Raw genomic sequence first — 21,048 nt, 5'->3', positions numbered from 1 at the left:
AGAATGGGAACCTGAGGTTAGTGGCCAGACACCTGTGAAAAGTTTGGTTTAAGTGCCTTGACCAGTATCACAAAGTAACTCTAGCAGTAACCGATTGGCTTAGCCATAAAACCATCCTCTCTTCCTGAAGTCCTCCCTTGCTTCATTCACTACATACCTTCCATCTTCTGCAACAAATGAGGCAGAGAACTCACAGAAAATAGCCTCCTTCAGCACACAATCTTGAATCATGCCCAGAGGTCCATCTTGTGCACTGAGTGAGGCAGGGGTCTGGTGGAAAAAACAGGATGTGATCACTGAATTAAAGACTGTCCGCAATGCGTATGATCATGGACACAATTAATGTTTTAATCTACTCCTGTTTCAAAGCAGGGTATATCAAAGCACACTAACAAACTTTCGTTAGTGTGCATCAGCAGGGTCCACACAGCCATTTAATGTGCAGCAGGGTAGTGTGGAGTAGATTCACACCTCAGCTTGGCACAAACTAAACGTTCGCGTGTACAAGCCCTTAGTCCTTCTGTGATCTACCTTGTTGATTTCCTTTGCAGTAAATACAGTACTGTACAGAGTTAACATTATGCCTAGATTCACTGAATCACAGAAGTTACAGCTAGGTAAAATGTAACCAGTTTAGATCATATAATCTAATGCCTGGTAATGTAAGATTCTTCAATGAGTGTATTTTAGATTTAAGTAATGCAAGAGATAGAACTACTCACATTTTCCTTTGGGAGACTTAATCATAGTTCAGTACATCTCAGAGCTAGGACATTTATTCTGATTTTTTTTAGCCTAAAGTTTTCTATCTTCTTAAATTCTACCTCTTTACGACTAGGTTGATATTGTACAGGAGGATATGCTAACTCACTCCTCTTCCTTTCCTCGATGATTACTCCTTCAAATCCCTACAGCCTGTTACCATGTTCCCTTTTTATCCAAGCTATTTATTCTTATTTTTTATAATCTCTCCTTTTAAGTAACTGGAAATACTCTGTTTTAAGAGAACTGAAAAATGTATTTCAAGCCCTGAAATCTGCTTACTGTTAGTTTTCCTTTCAAACATGCTAAACATTTTTAATTGGTAGACGCTTAGAGGAAATAGGCAAGGGAGCAAGCTGCAATAAAACCTGTAGTTCTGCAGCTGAAAGACTATAGATCAAAGTCTCCAAAACTGTTGGAACATAGCAATATGCTACAGAGATAAAAATCTTCAGGATAAAAAGGAAAGTGAATAAGGGCTATCCCCACAAGAACAAGCTCAGCTTGCTTGGATTACAGAAACAAGTGGCTGCTTCTCCCTGATGGTTAGATTACAAAAAGAAGATGCTATCCAGCAGCTGGAGATAAGGAAGAGGAAGGAAAGTGGGGTAAATTGGATGGGGTCAGGAGACAAACTGGCAAGGGAGTTTGATAAATCCAAAATACAAATTCCACATTTTCAGGGAAGTGAGCAATTCACATGTGTTGTAGTAAGAATGAGACAGAACTCCCATTTACAGCTGAATTTTGTCCTCAGTTCTACAAATACAACCTGACTGTACCATTGCAGCGGTATAACCAAAAATAAACTCAGGCCCCTGAAGCGTGCACCTCCTCTTATTTAGGCCCAAGCAAGTCAGGAGTAACTCTACTGCAGGTAATGCTTTATATCAGACTAGGGCTGGTATAAATGAGATCAAACACATGCCTAATAAGTTCATTCAAGAAATTAACTCACCTCTTAATAGCCAACACCTGACCTGAAGACATTTGCAAAGTATACCAGTTAAAAGTCCAAGACTTGACAAGTGTTGCTGAACCACTTATTGTGCTTAGAAATGACTCCTTAGGTGATCTCACAATAAAAATAAATCATAGTTCTTGGCTAGAGTGATCACAACATACACCAATATTTGCATTGTCACCAAATGTGAAACACTGAACTATTTCCCTAAACAAAGAAACAGAAAAAGAAACATGATTTACGTTAGGTTTCGCAATGCAGCGAACAGAGGTATTTTTTTAATAACCACTCTACATCTCCAGTACATTTTCTTTGTCCCCTTCATTTGTTCAATTAAAAAGGTGTGGACATCAATAACATACAATGAAACACTTAGCTGTCTTTGTAACTGAGGGCTTGTCTATATACAGAATTGTTCCTGACTCATTCTGGAGTAAGTGTCTCCCAAATTAGTCAGCAATATTTCCATGAGCATACAAGCACTGAGCTAGGATGATACAAAGATGCATGGAAATATTCTAACCAAATTAATTCCATGGATTAGACCACTAGGATTGAGGAAATGGTAAACACTGCTCTGTTAGACACTAGCGTTCATGAGAGACTTTGGTTTTTTGCTCTGTATAGCCCCGAGCAATTCCTTTTTTACCTGAGGTCTCTATAGGCTTTTTCTTGTTATCTGAAAACATGGCAGCAGAACATAAACATGGCAACAAAATGTAATACCACACCTGTGGGAATCTCACCTCAGTAGAGGATCAGACAAGCAGAAGGAAACTTAATCTGGTGACCTAGTTGCACACTGACACCAAAAAAAACCCAAACCAAACCAAACAAAACACCACCACCCACACTTTGAAGTGTAACATAAGAAGTTACCAACAACACCTGAGATGACATTACAGAGAAACAGCAAAGTTCAGTGCACTGTTGCAAGTGATTACAGAGCTAACCTTTTCCTGATGTTAATGACATCACAGGCAAGAATGCTAAAATGCAAAGTGAAGGAGTACTTGTGGCACCTTAGAGACTAACCAATTTATTTGAGCATGACAAAAGCTCATGCTCAAATAAATTGGTTAGTCTCTAAGGTGCCACAAGTACTCCTTTTCTTTTTGCGAATACAGACTAACACGGCTGTTCCTCTGAGACCTGTCAAAATGCAAAGTGGTTTTCTTCCAGCGATCGTACTTGTAACCAATTCTGCAAGAATCACAATTGCTAGCAACTACTCTGATTAGTGGTTTAGAATAATCTGAGCTCAATACAGATTGAGAGAAACTGATGCAGAAGTGATATGTTGAGTAAATGCACATTTCGAAATGGCACTACACTCCAGCTTCACCTAGCAATAATGCTTTCTTATAGAGCAAATAAGATTTTCCTGAAGTTACTAGCTCCCAAAAAATTCTGTTTGAGACCCATTCAGGAAAACACAAAAAGAAGGATTTATGATACTGAGGAAATAATTCTTGTATAATACATGTCTTCTAGGTTCATACTTCTTAATACTTTCCATCTATATAACACCTTCCATCCAAAATTACAACATGTTTTATAAACACCAATGAATAAGTTTCACAACATGCCTGTGGGGACATATTACTATTTTATAGATGAGAAGGTTGAGATAAACAGAGATCAAGGTCCAGATTCTCAAGTGTATTCAGGTATCTAATTCCTACTGATTTCAATAGTAATGAGATATCTAAATACCTCTGAGGATCTGGGCCTAAATGACTTGCCACACAGGAAGTCAGTGGACAGAGCCAGTTAGAACTCACATCTGACTCCAAGTTCTGTTCCTTAAAACAAGACTATCCCTGTTTCACACAGTCACAGGATTTGCTGTGTTAAACACACTGCAGTCCATCTAACAATGTAATTAACAGGTGTGATGGATTATAAAGTCTGTCTGATCAGATTTCAGGTTACTGGAGTGAGAGAAGGTCCTACTGATGTAAGATTGAGAAGAGAGAAGAAATAATTAAAGTGGAGGCAGCAGCAGTGTGGAGAAAAGCAGAGCAGTTAGAAAGAAGGCAGAGGAGAGTGGAAGAAAGGGAGGGTGCTAACAGAGCGAGGGAACAGAGCATACTTCTGTGGCTTAGATCTATATATATTATAATACAAAATCTGAAAAGTTTTGAATGATGTGGATATAATTCCATCAAGAGAGTTTCTAGTGACAACTGAAACCATTCAAGCTTCACTCCTGTGGTTTATATTGGCAGCAGAACCCTTCTTTGGGATTATAGCCCCGTAACTCATAGTTACCTGCTATCTGTTCTATACCGTATGTTCAATAAAGGTACATACATACATAGCAGTATAGCTGCTGCATGTCACTGACTTACTTGATACATGGCTGAGATTTGTATCTCTGCTAACAGGACAATATATATAAGAGACCTTTGATTTTACCAAGTCTTAGTGCTGGTCACATGAGGTAAAATTCCAGGAAATGCTCTGTCAAAGTAGTGAATTGAGCATCTGACTCCTAACTCCTGTTATAGTTAATGCAGACATGCATTCCTAATTACTCCTGTGCCCTATGGATCTCTGAAGCATTGACTGGAGGACAGATATTAAAATCGCTAATGCAGAAGTAAAAAATACAGGGATATGAAAGTCCCTCATATCTATATAATTTTTTTTTAAAAAAACCTTAAATAAATGATCAGACTTAGACATCCAAAAGCAGAGAAAGTGCATGTCTGTCAGACTCTGACTCATCATTTTATCTCACTTTTCTTCAAGAAATATTGTCGGAGACACCAGCATAATATGGAGCACCACACATTTCATACATGCTACATTACATAAGGTCTTAATCTTGGGTGATGACTGGTCAACTCAATCACACAACAGTGTGACCAGTATGCATTCTGAAGCATGTTTCCAAGCAAATGGACTTATTGCAATCATAAGCCCCAAAGAGATCAGCACAAGAAATGTTTTTGAAAAAAAGGCACTGACTTAAAATTCGCAAAGAATAAGGATGGTTAAAGCTTGTTTCATAATACTGTGTTTTATCTCCTAACCTTTTCTACATCTTTATTATTCCACCTCCTACCTGCTACTAGAATCCTAGATGAGGTCCCTTCCAGCCCCTCGCCCTGCCATACTGAAGCAGGACCAAGTAAACCTAGACCATCCCTGACAGGTGTTTGTCTAACCTGCTCTTAAAAACCACCAGTGACAGATTCCACAACCTCCCTTGAAAGCCTATTCTAGGCCTTAACTATCCTTGTAGTTAGAAAGCTTTTTCTAATATCCAACCTAAATCTCCCTTGCTGCAAATTAAACTCATTACTTCTTGTCCTACATTCAGTGAACATGGAGAATCACTGATCACCATACTCGTTATAAAAACATTTTACATATATAAATTATTTATCATGTCCCCCCTCAGTCTTCTTTTTCCCCCCAAGACTAAACATGCCCAGCTTTTTAACCTTGTCTCATAGGTCAGGTATTTAAATATTTTATTATTTCTGTTTATCTTCTTTAGACTCTCTCTGATTTGTCCATCTTCTTCTTGAAGTGTAACAAGGTGGGTGGGGTAATATCTTCTATTGGACCAACTTCTATTGGTTAGAGAGATAAGCTTTCAAGCTACACAGCTTTTTCTCAGGGCTTGGAAAGATACTAAGAGCTCGTCTACACTGGCACTTTACAGCGCTGAAACTTGCAGCGCTGTAAAGTGCCAGTGTGGACAGTGCACCAGCGCTGGGAGCTATTCCCCTGGTGGGGGTGGGGGTTTTCGAGGGCTGGGAGAGCTCTCTCCCAGTGCTGGTGCCGTGACCACAAAAGCCACGTGAAAGTACTGTCGCTGCAGTGCTTTAACGTTGCCAGTGAGGACGTGCCCTTAGACTGTCACAGCTAAAGGTTGAACAGATAGTTTAGCACAGGTAGTTAGCACATATTCTAAGGGACCATTCAAGGTGAAGTGGCCCTTTAACACCCCAATAGGATAGGATAAAGGGGGGTTAGTGGGTTACAAACAAACAAAAACAAAACAAAACGGGTGGCCAAACTGTGGCTTGCGAGCTGCATGCAACTCTTTTACAGTTAGAAAGTGTGGCTTGCGGAGCCTCCCACGCCCCCCCATTCTCCCCACGAGACTTGGGCCGGGGGGAAGAGTGCGGGATCTCTGTCTTGCAGTGGGGTGGTGGGGTAGGGGCTTCTGCCCAGTCAGGGAGGGCGGCTCAGGGCTTCAGCCACCGTGAAGACGACTCTCTCGACAAATGCACCACGTAACCAATGATACGCCAGTGACACATCAATGACGACTACTTAAACTCTCTCCACCACAACTTCAACAAACCACCACCTGTCCATTATACTTTCTCTCTCTGGAACACACCCACACTAACATCAACTTCCTGGACATCATGATCAGCTTCAACAATGGAAGCTTACAGGCAATATACAAGAAACCCATAGATCACTAGACCTACTTTCACAGACCCAGTAACCACCCCAAACACTCCAAGAAATCTGTTATCTTTCACCATGCACCGAAATACCACAGAACGTTCTCCGGGGAGCAAGTCTGGGATATACACATTAACACACTCAAAACTGCCTTCACCAAACAAGACACTCCACCAGAGAAGTAGATTTCATCATGGAACAGGCCACTTAAATACCCTGAGAGAACCTGCCTCAATACAGAACTAAAATCCCTCTGACCGCACACTGCTAGTTGTCACCTACCACCCCACACTAGAACTCATACGGGGTATCATCAAACAACTAAAACCTACACTCAATGGGGACCTCATCCTGAAAGAAATCTTTCCTGAACCCCCTCTTCTGGCCTTCAAACAATCCCCCAATCTCGTCAAGCTCAGCAGCAGCAAACTCCCCACAGACCAGGACACGCCAACTCAAAGTGGCACCAGATCCTGCTAGAACAACGGATGCAAAACTTGCAGACATATATCCACTGCTACAATGATCAACACCCCCTCCCACCACACACACACACACAACACGTTTCATGATCTATTGAGCCTACACATGCCTATCACAACATGTGGTGTACCTCATCCAGTGTACTAAATGTCCCAATAACAACTATGCGGTGAAACCGGACAATCACTATGCTCTCGAATGAACACACACAAGAAAAATGGTAAGAGACAAAAACACCTTATCACCTGTGGATGAACACTTTTCATAAAGCGATCACTCTGTATCTGACCTATCAGTCCTCACCTCAGAGGACACCTGTAGAACACTTTTTTCAAAAGACAAGCCTGGGAGCTTAAATTCATAATTTTGCTAGAAATCACTAAAAATCATGGTCTTACTAAAGACACTGGATTTATGGCTTATTACAACAATCCCTAACCCACTAACCCCTCCCCCCCTTTTTGTCCCATGATTACAGGGGTCTTAACGGACAACTTCACCTTGAATGATCCCTTAGAATGTGCGTTAACTACTTCTACTAAACTGTAAGACCTTGAAATTAGTGTGACACTCTAAAAGGATATGTCTACACTAGTGAACTTACAGCGGCACAGCTGTACCGATGCAGTTGCACTGCTGTAAGATCTCTCCTGTAGCGTCTCTATGCCAACATAATTAAACCACCTTCAACAAGCGGTGGTAGCTACATCGGCGAGTTACATAGTGCTGTGCACACTACCACTTATGCTGGCGAAATTTATGTCGCTCGGGGTTGGGGGGGGCGCAGGGAGGAGGTTCACAACCCTGAGTGACATAAGTTTTGCCAACATATGTGGAAGTGTAGACATGGCCTTAGAGTACCTTTCCCAAACCTAAGGAAGAGCTCTGTGTAGCTGGAAAGCGTGTCTCTCTCACCAACAGAAGTTGGTCAAATAAAAGGTATTTGTGACGTTCCCCTGGTGTTATCTGGACCAGTAATCTGCTAGGTCAGTCCAATCCTTGACTTTGGGAGCCAGCCTTACCCTGCTCCGCTGTGAGAACCCCCTCTCCTGGCCTGTTCATACACAGCCTCTGGCATGTAAGCTGCTCCTTGGATTGTGCAACCAGATGACACTAGCCAATATCTCCAGTCCCAGACACAACCCTAGCAACCTCCATCTTGCAGTGTCCAGTTATCCAGTGTCCGCTGGATGTTGCAAGCTTATATGACTTCATCAATTTAACAAAGAAATTGATAATATACACCAGGCTTGTTATCCCAAGGGGAGTCTCTGACACGCTTCAAACCAAACGCACTGCTTCAGGTAGAATAAACAAACAAATTTATTAACTATGAAAGATAGATTTGAAGTGATTATAAGTCAAATCATAACAAGTCGGATTTGATCAAATAAAATAAAAGCAAAAAGCATTCTAAGCTATCTTAACAACTTTCAGTGCCCTTACGAACTTAGATACTTCTCACCACAGGCTGGCTAGTTGCCCTTCCGCCAGGCTCTCCCCTTTGATCAGGGCTTCAGTCGCTTGGTGGTGATGTCTGTAGATCAGGGGTTCTCAAACTGGGGGGTCAGGACCCCGCAGGGAGTCGCGAGGTTATTACATGGGGGCGGGGTCGCAAGCAGTCAGCCTCCACCCCAAATCCCGCTTTGCCTCCAGCATTTATAATGGTGTAAAATATATAAAAAAGTGTTTTTAATTTATAAGGGGGGAGGTAGCACTCAGAGACTTGCTATGTGAAAGGGCACTAGCTTCAATATGAAAATCCTACAACTAGGCTTGACCTAATTACGAAAATAAAAAGCTTGCTTCTTTAGCCTTCCTGCAGAGAAGATAACGTCTGTAAATGTGGCCTTATGTTGCATCTATCTGTAACTAAACTCAAGAAGAAAGCAGAACCTTCAACTCTACTTAAGCAGCAGTACTGTAAAAGCACACACCACCTTCTGCACATATGGTCTGACTAAGTGCCTACACCATACAACACTGAATTCCATTGTTGTTGGAGGTTTTTTTTGGTTTTAAGGTCTCTCTCCATGTGAAGACACTGTAGACCTCAATCAATTCCTATTGAATTCTGGTTGGTGTCCCTGATTGTCTAATTGTTTTTGGCTTTTTTGGTGATGTCCAAGTACCCTACAGTGCAGGAGTGAGACCTCATCTCTCTCCCTCCCCCTCACACGCACACTTACGTCTATTACCTGTAATGGGCGGGGGGGGGGGGAGAAGCAGAGGGAAGAAACAGCAACTAAAACTATATACACCCTTTGTCCTTTAGCCGCCTCTCTTTTTCCCCACTTTTAGTTCTGTGATAGTTAACTGGCTCTTTCCTTCATTTCCACTCCCACAATATCCAGCAACCTCACCTGTTGGGGATGGCCTCTTGCTAACTTAATTTTTAAATAAAAAAGTTGAGCTGAGAGCCCTAAACCAGTTTACTCTTCAGGCCATTAAGCACAGCCAACCACTCCTGTAGCTGAAAACTGTAGCCTTGCTGGGAAAGGGGATGGTGGTTTGCCTTTGAAACACTGCTGCTAACTGCTCCAGTCACTTTAAAATGAAACCATTGCTTCTCCTTCAGTGCTTAGCAGTGCTACAGTATCTGTGCTGTGCCTACAGAGCAGAGGGGTGACTAATAAATAGCCTGCCTGGGGATCCCAATTCAATTTCTTAAGTAAGATACATTGGCAAGAGGACAAGAGAAGCTGCTGGGAATTGGGAATACAGGTAAGAAAAAGAAGGGTAAGAGTTGCCATTTTAAATTGGCACCACTAACTTATTTCCCTAAGATCCTGAATACCTTTATTCTCATATCCAAAATTGGGAGCTAGGCAATATTCCCAATAGAAACTGAGATTTGAATATTTGAGCCACAGACTGCTGCTGAAAGGGCATTGGCCTTAATGGGGACTCAGAAGGAGAATTCCACAATTTATATAAAAGGTGAGGGAGAAAATTGCAGCCATGCTGCCAGGCAGCAGAAAGGCCCCAGAGTCAGTGCTGAAGCGGAGATCTTGAGACTGGCTGGGTTCTGGAATCTGTCCCATTGCTCATTCCACCTAGTGGCTACAGGTTAGCTCTTACTTCTTGGATTTCTCATCTTGGACAATCTAGGCTGGTAAACTGCCCTATTGTTTCTAGTCAGCTTCACATTTTGCTTCTCCTGTACTTAACGCAATGTTGTAATATTTGAGTTACAAACCCTGCAGGGGAATGTAATTCCGTCAAAATGTTTCCACTGAAACTTAATAAAAAAAAATCAAACATTTCTGTTTAATCTTTTGTAAAACCTTGTTTTCTTGAACTAAGTTTGGACTTAAAATTTACCTGAAAGTGTCCCTTTAGTTCAGGAATTATGCACACACATGACGGGGGGAAATCTGTCATTAAATACTGTCATAGCAATGCAATACTTTCAAAAACCTAATGGTATTTCCACTAGGATACAATACTAATAATGGAATTGTGGTTATTGTATATAGTTATAGCCTACACTGATTACAATGGGAGCTTGTGTCACATTTGTGTTAATGTGGTATTAAAGGCCTACCTAATCTAGGTTAGTCTTTGACCTCTGACGTCAATCATAATACTTTGTTCTTATGACACCTTTCATCTCGAGTATTTTTGAAATTTATTAGCTCTCCTGTCTGCCCTGTGATATAGGTAAGTGTTATGCACTCTTTTAAAAATGAGTGAACTGTGGCATAGAAAGATTATGTAACCTTGCCAAGATGCCATAGTGGCAGTTGGAAATATAAACTCTCCAGTCTCAGTAATTCTCTTTAATATTTTATGCACAACTTGTTCTGTTTTTCTGGTCACCATTTAAGAAAAGAAAATGGTTTTAACTACAAGGAGAAGCTTGTTAAAATAAAATTAGGCCTCTTAAAACAGCAGCAGCCAACAAATTTAGAACAAGGGATGTTGATGCCTCATTGCTCTTATGGAAACTCGCTTGTTTTTACCCCAAGTAATATATAAAATTACGAGGTTATCCCAAGAGCCCTGAAGTACTGAAGCACAATAAAGAGTCAATGAGAGAGTAGTAGTTCGACTCCTTCATTGCCTCGTTTCAATTTGCCTAATGCCTAGATGCCACTGAACATAACACATGCATGTGTGCGCACGTGTGTATATGTGTACTGCCAATGAATTGCTGGTAATGGATCTCACAGGCCATGTTTATCCTATGGACAGTTGAAAATAAAACTAACACGGTTGATAACATTGCTTCAGCTGATTATTGGGAGACCTACTGTAGCACTGGCTGCTGCTACCATTTTCAAAACAGTGTCATACACCCTTACTTGTAGCAAATAAGGCCACTGCAGGGGCCTTGAGTACTGGTGCACCTGGTTCCTTTTATTCTCTGCCTGTGGCACATCACAGTCTAGACCAGTGGTTCTCAAAGCCGGTCCACCGCTTGTTCAGGGAAAGCCCCTGGCGGGCCAGACCAGTTTGTTTACCTGCCGCGTCCGCAGGTTTGGCCGATCACGGCTCCCACTGGCCGCGGTTCGCTGCTCCAGGCCAATGGGGGCTGCAGGAAACGGCGCGGGCCAAGGGAAGTGCTGGCCGCCCTTCCCGCAGCCCCCATTGGTCTGGAGCGGCGAACCGCGGCCAGTTGGAACTGTGATCGGCCAAACCTGCGGATGCGGCAGGTAAACAAACTGGTCTGGCCCGCCAGGTGCTTTCCCTAGACAAGCGGCGGGCCGGCTTTGAGAACCACTGGTCTAGTCTCCTTTTGGTTGTTGGCTTTAATGTGCAGGCGCTGAGCGATATTGGAGGCCTGTGATACACAGCAGGTCAGACTACAAGATGATCTAATGGTCCTTTCCGGTCTTGCACTCTATGACTCAAAGTTAGTTAACACCAGTGCTAACGTGACAACAGTAGGGAATCCCAACATTGATAACTGGTGTTGGCAACCAGGGAACACTCTTCCAAAATACTGCTATAGTCAATGCCGCCTCAGAGGCGGTTTAGTGCGCAAAGTGCTGACCAACAAGTCAGACCCACATTCTATTCCTAGCTCTGCCAATGGCTTACTGAGCATTCCTGAGCAAATACATTACCCCATCTGTACTTCATTTTCCCCAGTATTGCCAACCCTGAAATGTTCAAAGAAATCAGTCAGGTCCCAAAAAAGTGGCTTACAAATCATGATACTTTGGGGGGGGAGGGGGAGGAGGGAGATTGCTTTCTGTTTTGTGTGTCCTTTGAAGGTTTTTTCCTGCAACCACAAGAAATACAAACTTAAAAAGCAAACAGACGCTGGTATTTTCAGGTAATCACTGATCTCCAGTACCCGGGCCCTTAAATAAAACACCAAATATTGTGATACTCATGATAAAAATCATGAGTTAGCAACACTTCCATTTGTAAAATGAGTATAATGATGCTTATCTATGTGATGTGCTTTGAAGCTCCCTGGATGAAAAGTGATAATAATGGTGTTATTACATCAAAATGTAGTGGTATAATACATGATGCAGAAAATGAGGGAGTTCAAAATTTGTTGGGATCCATTCTTAAAAGCCCCCCAAAACCTTATTCAACATAATGAAACATTTATGTTATGCTTTCTTTAAGTACATTTAAATCAGCATAAAAACAGAGCAAACAGGAATAAAGGGGTTAGAGCTATTATTGTGATTTCCCCCTCTCTCCACTTCTCAGTCATTCTGTATTCATACTGCAATATTACAGTTTAGTATAAACAAAATTCAGATGTAAACTTTTCTCAGATGTAGGCAAAACTGAGATGAGATTAGCTGATTGCTTTTTGGGACAAGACTGTGATTGAAATCTAAAGAATGCTGGATCAGGTCCTTAAGGTCAATGAAAATATCTTCATAGGGGTTAATGGGTTCTGGAACAGACTATAAGGGGTGAGTTGATTAGTTCTCTCTGATATTACTGTAACATGTTTTTACATCCTAAACACAATACAGAATTATAATTAAAAATATACTGTTCATATAGTACACCCATAATCATTGAGTCTTATGAAAATACTTAATACCCCTTATTGTTAATTTTCCACAATGTACAATTCTCACAAAGTTCTTTAGTCCCCTCCTAAATCACCTGCCAAATAATTATCTAGTGACAGCAGAGGACAAACAAAAGATGTGGCAGCTTCTTAGCTGTATAATCCTCCCTGTACTTAGCCACATGATAAAAATATCTCAAATCCCACAAAATTCTGTTAAGCAAAAAAAGAGTTTAGAACTAGTCACTTGCCTCACATTGCACAAAACTGGCATTACATTTTATTGAAAGGGCTCTGCTTTGAAAGCCGTGCTCCCAAATAATATTTCTACTCATGGAAACAACAGATGGAGAAGCTGTATCAAAAGTCTTATGATCTACAGTATTCTTTCAATGACTGCTCAATCTGTTCAGTCAATGTATATTACTAGGCTAATTTTTATACAGTAATCTTATATCTGACCTACAAATTCTTCTGTGCCTCTTTTAGAGATTATTAGCCATAGGGAATAACTTCCCTTCATGCTAATTTGACTGATTTATATTAGCAGTCTTCTCTTAAGCATAAGTGCAGAAGGGGAAGTACTGTAGCTTTTTCTGAGCTGTCCCTTGGCACACCCTTTATTATGTATGCAATTATTCTTATTTTGCCCTATTATTAAAATTATTACCACAGCAGGGAGTGATCAGACGACTGGCTCATCAAATCTTTATCTTCTGGAAAGCCTATTTTTGCTCAACAATACTAGCCTGATAATCATGTAGCATCCATTGGGGCAAAAATGCAGACACGACATATCAAAAATAGGACAAGCTCGGGCATAAGGATTACCAACAAAAGAATAAAATCATAATTTCTGCCTCAGTTTCCCCACTCTCATGTGAGGGGATAAACCAACTCACCAGCCAGTATATTAATGAAGCTCCCACAAGTGTCAGTATTTCATTCCTTTTTCATCAGGGATGCACTTATTGTTAAAATGCAGTTAATCATCACTGAAGACATCACTCAGGAGGTATCCCCAGCCAAGTCTTCCACCCTTTCCTCATCCTTTTCCTGATCCACACTCTCCTGCAGGAACCTCTCTGCTCCCTGCAGCAATCCCCCTTTAAGTGAGCAGCTTGTTGGCCTTCTGTCCCACCAGCTGGGAAGCAGCTGATTAGCCCAACTCCCTGGAAGGGCATCCCATGCTGTGATGGTGTCCAAAAGCACATTCTACCAGGTATCTAGCTGCAAAGGGAGTTGAACTTGATCGACCCTGTCCACGGCAGTGAGACCACCATTTTCAGCACCATTTAAAAAAGCTGCATAAATAATTTTTAACCTGCATTTTCCAAATACTCATTTTCCCAGCGTAAGTGGGGTTTGGGATGTTGGTGGCAAGAGTGTACTGAACACTCAACATTCAAGGAGCTCTTCTGTGATTTATTTGTTAATGTTGAAAGTTCTGATCTGATCTAAAGAGCGCTGAAATCAATGCAAGGCTTTCTTCTGATTGGCATGGACTATGAATCACGCCCTACTTGTATAAGGCAAATTGTGTATTTGTACCTCTGAATCACATTTGTACCTCTGAATCACATTTTTCTTCATTCACTAATATAACATATCTTTGCCTGAGTAAGGAATGCAGGAGTAGGTGCATATGCTGATTTTATGTATAAGAATTGCCAAAAAGGAACCAGATTGTCTGTTGACAGAATAGTAACTTATCACAAGGATGGAAGTTGTTAGGGGGCATTCAGCTAGTGCACTTGTTGCATGGGGCTTCCACACACTTGTGGTTATGTTTCTGGCACAGCAAACTGTGCCAAGTAAATAGGCTGTGATAAAAAATGAGGAAATACAGTGAGCCTTATTTTAGATGGTGTCCAAGGCAAAGAAGAGCTTTAAATCAACAATACTGAGGAACTTTAATTAGGATGAAGTGGGCACACTTGTTCACAATTGACTTAATTCATTTCAAAGTTTGTTAGCAATAGATTCCAGTGCTCTCTATGCTACTCTTCTCAGGTTCTCATACCATGGCATCTGAATTTGTGAATTAAAAATGACAAAGAAAGCAATACAAAGAGTATTCAAGGTAAATAGAGTTAGAAAGTCAGCTCAGTAAGCTGTTATCAATTAAATGCTTAGCACTTCACATTTCAGAGATTCTCTCTTGCGGTCTATACTAACGCAGAGAATGCTACCCTATTTTTTGTTTGTTTTTTCCCCCACTGATTTAATCCATCCTTTGTCAATATCATTACACAGCATCTTGTAAGAGTTTCCTAAACACAGTGCTTCACTGATAAGGTGGCAGGGACTACTGCTTACAAATGGTTCACTGGCTGCTGAAGAGGTTGCAGTAGCACCAGCTTTTCAATGACGCCACATGGAGAGAGGTAAAAGAACAAGATAAAGCAGGCTGTATGAGGGGGAGGGAATTAGGCTCCTTCACACCACCACAAAATCAATAGTTATAACTGCACCCCAGCAAAGCCCCAAACAAGCAGGAATTAGCAGTATCTCTCTAGTATATTTCTATAACCATGATCAATGTCTGTTTAAATATTCTCAACCATCAGCCCAACCTGCTACATGTTTTGCAATAGGGGATTTTTAAAAGTCCCTTTTCTCCCACAAATTAAGCAAAAATACTGTACAGTGGGGTTTTTGGAAAAGTAGTTTTAAACTAAAATATAGACAAATGCTTTATGTAATCCCAAATTACATAATCCTTGAGTGCACTAAAAAGATGTCCTTCTACATGCATCAAACTAGAGTTCAAAACAGATCATGTTTTAACATTAATGGTGGAAAGCAGAAAAAAGTCTGATGAATAATAAACAAGCAGTAAACAGATCTTTCCAAAACACAACCACAGCAGGGAGGCTTCAAACCCAAAAGCAACCATGAGATGAAAAAGAAACAGAGAGAGTCCACACCCCCAAATAAATGAGACAATCGATATTCTGCACTCAGGCAAAATTTTGTGATGCACTGGGCAAAGCAGCTGCAATGTTGTTTGTTTTCTGCAAACGGCTATCTGCAAATTCCTCTCGGGATACCTATAGATCACAGTGCACCCTATTTTAGTCTCCTATGGATGTTCTGGCAGAGAAAGGCTGTATTTGATTGGCAAATGTGGACTTATCTGTACATTGCCATCAGCGACCCTAGGCTCCCAGGGAAGAGACTAATAAATACAGAGGGTGTTTTGTCAACAGTCAGCAATAGGGATCCTAACAAGGCACATTTGCAAAGCAGCAGCTTGCACAGTAATTTATCCCTTAGCCCCAGCGATGGATGGCTGCATTTGGCTATGTCTAGAAAAGGTAAAAGGCGTCCGGCGAGTTACCTGCTCCCCGAAGTCGATGGCTATATTGGTGATGCCCAAAGGGACCAAGAATCGGATCAGGGGCCAGTAGTTGGCGAGCGCTGGAAATTTCACCATAGTCCCAGCTGTGCGAGGACCCCAAACACATCTGCCGTAGCAGGGACACTGCAAGGGGGGAGGAATGGGGAAAGAAGGAAAAGGAGAGAGAAAAGAAAGGCCCCCTAAAAATCAAGCTTCTGGCTTGGCTGGGGGAGGCGCTGCACGTAGGGCGAGCAGCAGCAGCAAAGCGGTCTCTTCTCTCCTCCTCCGCCGCTCGCTCTGCGCGGTGCGTCGCTGTCTTAGCAAGAAATCCAAAAGATGAAGTCCATCCCTGCTGCCCTCCTCCCACACAACAACGACCTGCTGCTGCTGCCGCCGCCGCTGCCGGGGGGGGAAAGAGGAGGGACACCACCACCACCACCACCCGAAATTTCTGCGGGCGGGTTTTCCATTATGGGAGCTAGGGCACCCACACAAAAATGAGGTAGGTACCCTGGCTTAGCCTAGCCGGCAGCAGGGGGATGGGAGCAGGGGTGGGAACAAAAACAAACCAACCACCGGCATGGGGGCAGGACGAGCCGGGCTGTCTCGCCGCCGCCGCCGTCTCCTTCCCCAGGCTGTGGGAGGAGAGGGACGCAGGAGGGCGGCTGGGGCTCCTTGGCGGCCGCCTCGGTGGTGCAGAAAGCGGGCTGAGGCGGGAGACGCTGCGCCCCGGCCCAGCTACGTCTCCTCTCTCGGCGTCTGCCTCGCCGAACACGTGGGTTTTGACACACACCCGGCCTCATTTCAGGAGAGGAGGGGAGAGGGCGGCATCTCGCTGCTCCTCCTAACGCCGGCCGCCGGGCACAGCAGCACCTCTAGCTGCTGCAGCCCGCCCAGGAGAGGGAGAGGGAGAGAGGCCGCCGGTGCCTGCCCAGCGGGACTGTAAACAAGCGTGCGCACGTAGGTGCACAGCGAGTGTGGCTGTACAAGTGACTGTGTGTGTGTAAGTGTGCAGTCTCCTCCATACGCTGTACGTATGCCCATACACACTGGACATAGGCATGATACACATACACAAAACATACTTTCCACACACAGGCTCACAGCACAGAGCACATGGTATGTACAGGGCAGGTGTCGGTTTGTGTACAGTAGCTGTGGTTTTGGGGGTGTGCACATTGCCACAGCTTGTGTACATTCATGGGTATGTAACCCTGGTGATTGTGCATGTACAATATCTGCATCTCTGTGTGTACATACATGTCTGCATCTAGCAGGCATCTGTTAAAGCCCTCTGCTGTGCTCCAGGGCACTGCCACATAATGGAGTTACAGTCAGCAGAAGTGTACAGTATTCTGTTCCTCCATGCATTGTACCAACACTAGTCTGTAAACTTCTCCCCCACCCCCGGCCTGGTTTTAGGATTTGTGACGTCTCAGGCAAAAGTGGAGCTTTACAGTGCTTGGAGCAGGACTTCATCTGTGAGTTGCCCACTCGCCTCCCTCTCTTGTTCTACTGTAAAAGTGTCAAAGAGTGAGCTGGCCTGCAAGCTGCGTGTCTACACAGGCCCCTCTCAAAAGTGGGACCCCAAACTTGCATTGCATGTTAATAAGGCCTTCACCGTGTGCGTTTGACCATTATTGTAGAATACTGTAGAATGTAAGCAGTGCCTGATGGAGAAGGCACGTCCTGTCTGTTAATGACTGGCTGGAGGATTTACAGAACTGAGGCAAAGTAGTGAATGGGGCGGTCCTTAATCTCGCTAGTCATTACGGGTCAGGAAATGCCTGACCCAGAGTTTTTGTTCTGATAAACCACATAAAATAATAAATAAATGGAGACCAAGATGTGTTAATATTTCAAAGTCAGTTTAATTTCTGAACAATAAAATGTGCCATTTGTTTGTAGTCTGAAGGACCAAGCCAGCTCACATGGAAAGCAATGGAATATCTGTTCACTGGAAGCACTGTTGGACCCTGGCTCGTTTCTAGAAGATAAAGACTAATGCAGTTAACCACTGAGAAAAGCAGGACTTAATTCTCAATTTTTAATTGATATATGTAAGACACTTGGACTTTCCAATTTCTATTGAGGGTGTTACCCTAGAGGTGGAAGAACCAGGGTATGTCTACACTACAAAGTAAAAACCCATGGTACCACATCTCAGAGCCCAGGTCAGTCGCATCGGGCTCATGGAGCAGGCTGTAGAGCTAAAAATAGCAGTGTAAATATTTGGTCTTGGGCTGGAGCCCAGGTTCTGAAAGCCAGTGACTGGGGAAGGATCTCAGAGTCTGAGCTCCAGCCTCTGAGAATGTATACATTGCTATATCTTCTTCAAGTACATGTGTGCATGCTCTGGAATTGCAGAATTTTGCCTAGCAGTACCCATGGAGGGGCGGTGCTCCCACCTCATGGCTGTAGCCCCTCCCTTGGCTAATGAAGCAGCTCGACCCTGACCTCCCTCAGTTCCTTCTTACCTCCCATGACTGGAGTTGCAGCTCTGTGTAGTTTTCCACCTCATAATCCTTTATTCAGTGACTTTTTTTGAGTTGTATATAGTTTATTAGTACCACTAGTATAGAGTTAGTAGGATTTAGTGTTAGTTGCAGCTTGTGTTCCCTCACCAGGGTTTAAACATTGTCCGTCGTGGACGGGGGGAATCACCAATAACGATCCCCATGTACTGTGCTTGCTGCTCTAGGTGAAGCCGCATCATGGAGCAGTGTTTGAGGTGCAGATCATTCATGGAATGGACTCAGGTGGTGAGGGGTCTTCATCTGAAACAGCACCTGCTTGAACAGGCCATGCTGCCTGCTTCAGCACTGAGGCCCTCGTCAGATGGCAGATCATCCTCTGGTTCTAAGCGTGCTGCCGCTTCATGTCTTGGAGCTGGTGCCTCTTTGAAGAGACGTAGGCAAAGACACCCCGTACCTGCCAATAATGGGGGGCAGAGGAAGGCAGTGGCTTCAGCAGATGTTATTAAGCACGCTCAGTACAAGCCAAGCAGCAACTTGGAGGGCCTCCCCCAACCCCGGGGCTAGCCTGCTGTGTTGCCTCTCCACAAAGGAGTAATTTCCTGTTGAGTGTGCCTAGGAAAAGGTCATGTAAAACTAACCGAGACTGCTCCAGGTCCCATGGGGACTTGTCTTCCTTTTTCAAAACGAGCATGAATCAGCACGGGTTGAATGCAGGTATGTGGGATGAAGCAGGTCCCACCAACCTCTTCCCAGCACCATCCAGACAGGTCAGAGACCTATAGAGTTGACTCCGGTTCTGGCCCCCAGGGGCCTCAAGCAGCATCTGGCTCTGGCACAGTTAACTGCCTCATCCTTGTCCCCAGATGATTCCGGGGTGTCGGGCTCTTCCTTTCCTTTGGTATCGGAGGATTTCAAGCCATACCAGGACCTGTTGTGGTGCCTGGCTGCTTCGCTGGGTATTCAAGCAGAGTTTCTGCAGGAGAACACTCACAGGTTAGTGGATACTCTTAACCATCAGCCCCTGTGAGAGTCGCCCTCCCTATTAATGATGCACACTTTGAGCCTGCTAAGGTCCTCTGGAGCATACTGCCTTTGATAGCACCTGCAGCTAAGTGCATAGAAAAGTGCTGCTTTGTTCCCATGCAGGGATTTGAGGGGTTTTGTTCCCATCTGTCTTCAAATTCCTTGGCAGTAACTGTGGTGAATGATAGAGCCCTACAGGGCAGGTGTAAGTCCAGTCCTAAGGCGAAGGACTCTAAGTGAATGTACCTGATGGGTAGGAAGATTTACACTTCTTCTTCCTAGCAAAAACAAATTGCTAATGAGCAGACACTGCTGTCCAAGTATGACTTTGTCAACTGGACGTCTATGTCTAAATTCACAGACCAGCTGCTGTGACCTCGAGAGAGGAATTTCAGACATTTGCTGCTTGGTGGCTAAAACTTCTTTACAGTCCCCACTGGATATCTTGGATACTTCAGCCAGAGTGATGGCCTCCACAGTGACCATGAGGAGGTCCTCCTGGCTGCAGAATTCAGGCATTGCTCCTGATATCCAGTAGTCCATTGAGGATCTGCCCTGTGATGGCCAGGTGCCGTTTCAGGATAAAACAGATGAGACTCTGCACTACTTCAAGGTCTCTAAAGCAACCCATGTGGTCACTGGCTTGTGGAATTCAACCAATGCTGGCTTCCATCCAGGACATCTTGGAATACCTGCTGCAACCTTAGTTGTTGGGAGTTGTACTTAGTTCACTGAAAGTACATCTGGCAGCGATATCGGCATTTCATCTCCCTATTCAGAGAAGGTCAGTCTTCTCCAAACCCACGGTAGCAAGATTCTTAAAAGGGTTTCTTTGTCTACATCCTCTGGTCTGAGAGCCAGTTCCTCTGTGGAACCTTAGCATGGTCCTAGCAGCACTGATGGGATCTCCATTTGAGCACCTTTCTACTCTTGTGTCAGAAAACTGCGTTTCTGGTAGTGATAACATCCACAAGGAGAGTGTGAGTTGCAGGCTCTGATGGCAGGGCCTCCTTATACACAATTCTCCAAAAACAAGGTGACTTTATTACCACACCCCACATTTTTGTCTAAAGTGGTTTCTCAGTTTCATTTGAACCAGATGGTATACTTACCTGTATTCTTTCCTAAGCCACACTGCTTGTGAGTCACCTAAGTTGAATACACAGCTGCATCTACTCAGAGAAGAAACAGTTACTCATTGTACTGTGGTTCTTTGAGATGTGAAAAAGACATGTATTCTACCAGCCACCCTTCATCCTTTCTGCATTGCAGTTTCATCTCTCAGCGTTCGGTGTGAAGGACCTGAGGGCTGGGGGATATATGAGGCGCCACTTCCTATAGCCAGGGGAGGGGCTAGGGCCATGAGGCATGAGCACCACCCCTCTATGGGTACTACTAGGCAAAATTCTCTGGCACGCTAGGTGCACACACACCTAAGTGGATACACGTCTCCATCACATCTTGAAGAACCACAGTTACAGCAAGTAACCATTTCTTTTAGCCCCACAGTCCGAGCCCCACAAGGCCAAGTGAATTGACCCAGGCTGTCAGACTTTGTGCCGTGGGA

The 21,048-nt window shown here is 43.6% G+C and overlaps 1 protein-coding gene across 1 annotated transcript in view; it reads right to left on the bottom strand.

Moving 5' to 3' along the window:
- Nucleotides 1-16,760, bottom strand: part of ANKH (ANKH inorganic pyrophosphate transport regulator) — a 147,503-nt gene extending 130,743 nt beyond the window's left edge. The window contains exons 1-2 of the mRNA XM_048839630.2: nucleotides 16,555-16,760; nucleotides 15,982-16,125 (exon numbers count right to left, since the gene is read on the bottom strand). Of these exons, the coding sequence (XP_048695587.1) occupies nucleotides 15,982-16,125; nucleotides 16,555-16,563 (153 nt within the window). The 5' untranslated portion in view covers nucleotides 16,564-16,760. The remainder of the gene's footprint in view (nucleotides 1-15,981; nucleotides 16,126-16,554) is intronic.
- Between the last annotated feature and the right edge of the window lie 4,288 nt (nucleotides 16,761-21,048).

The sequence above is a fragment of the Caretta caretta genome, chromosome 2 (genome assembly GCF_965140235.1).
Source record: "Caretta caretta isolate rCarCar2 chromosome 2, rCarCar1.hap1, whole genome shotgun sequence".
NCBI classification, from domain to species: Eukaryota; Metazoa; Chordata; order Testudines; family Cheloniidae; genus Caretta; species Caretta caretta.
The sequence above is the reverse complement of the archived record's forward strand: the minus strand, read 5'-3'. Positions and strand labels throughout refer to the sequence as shown.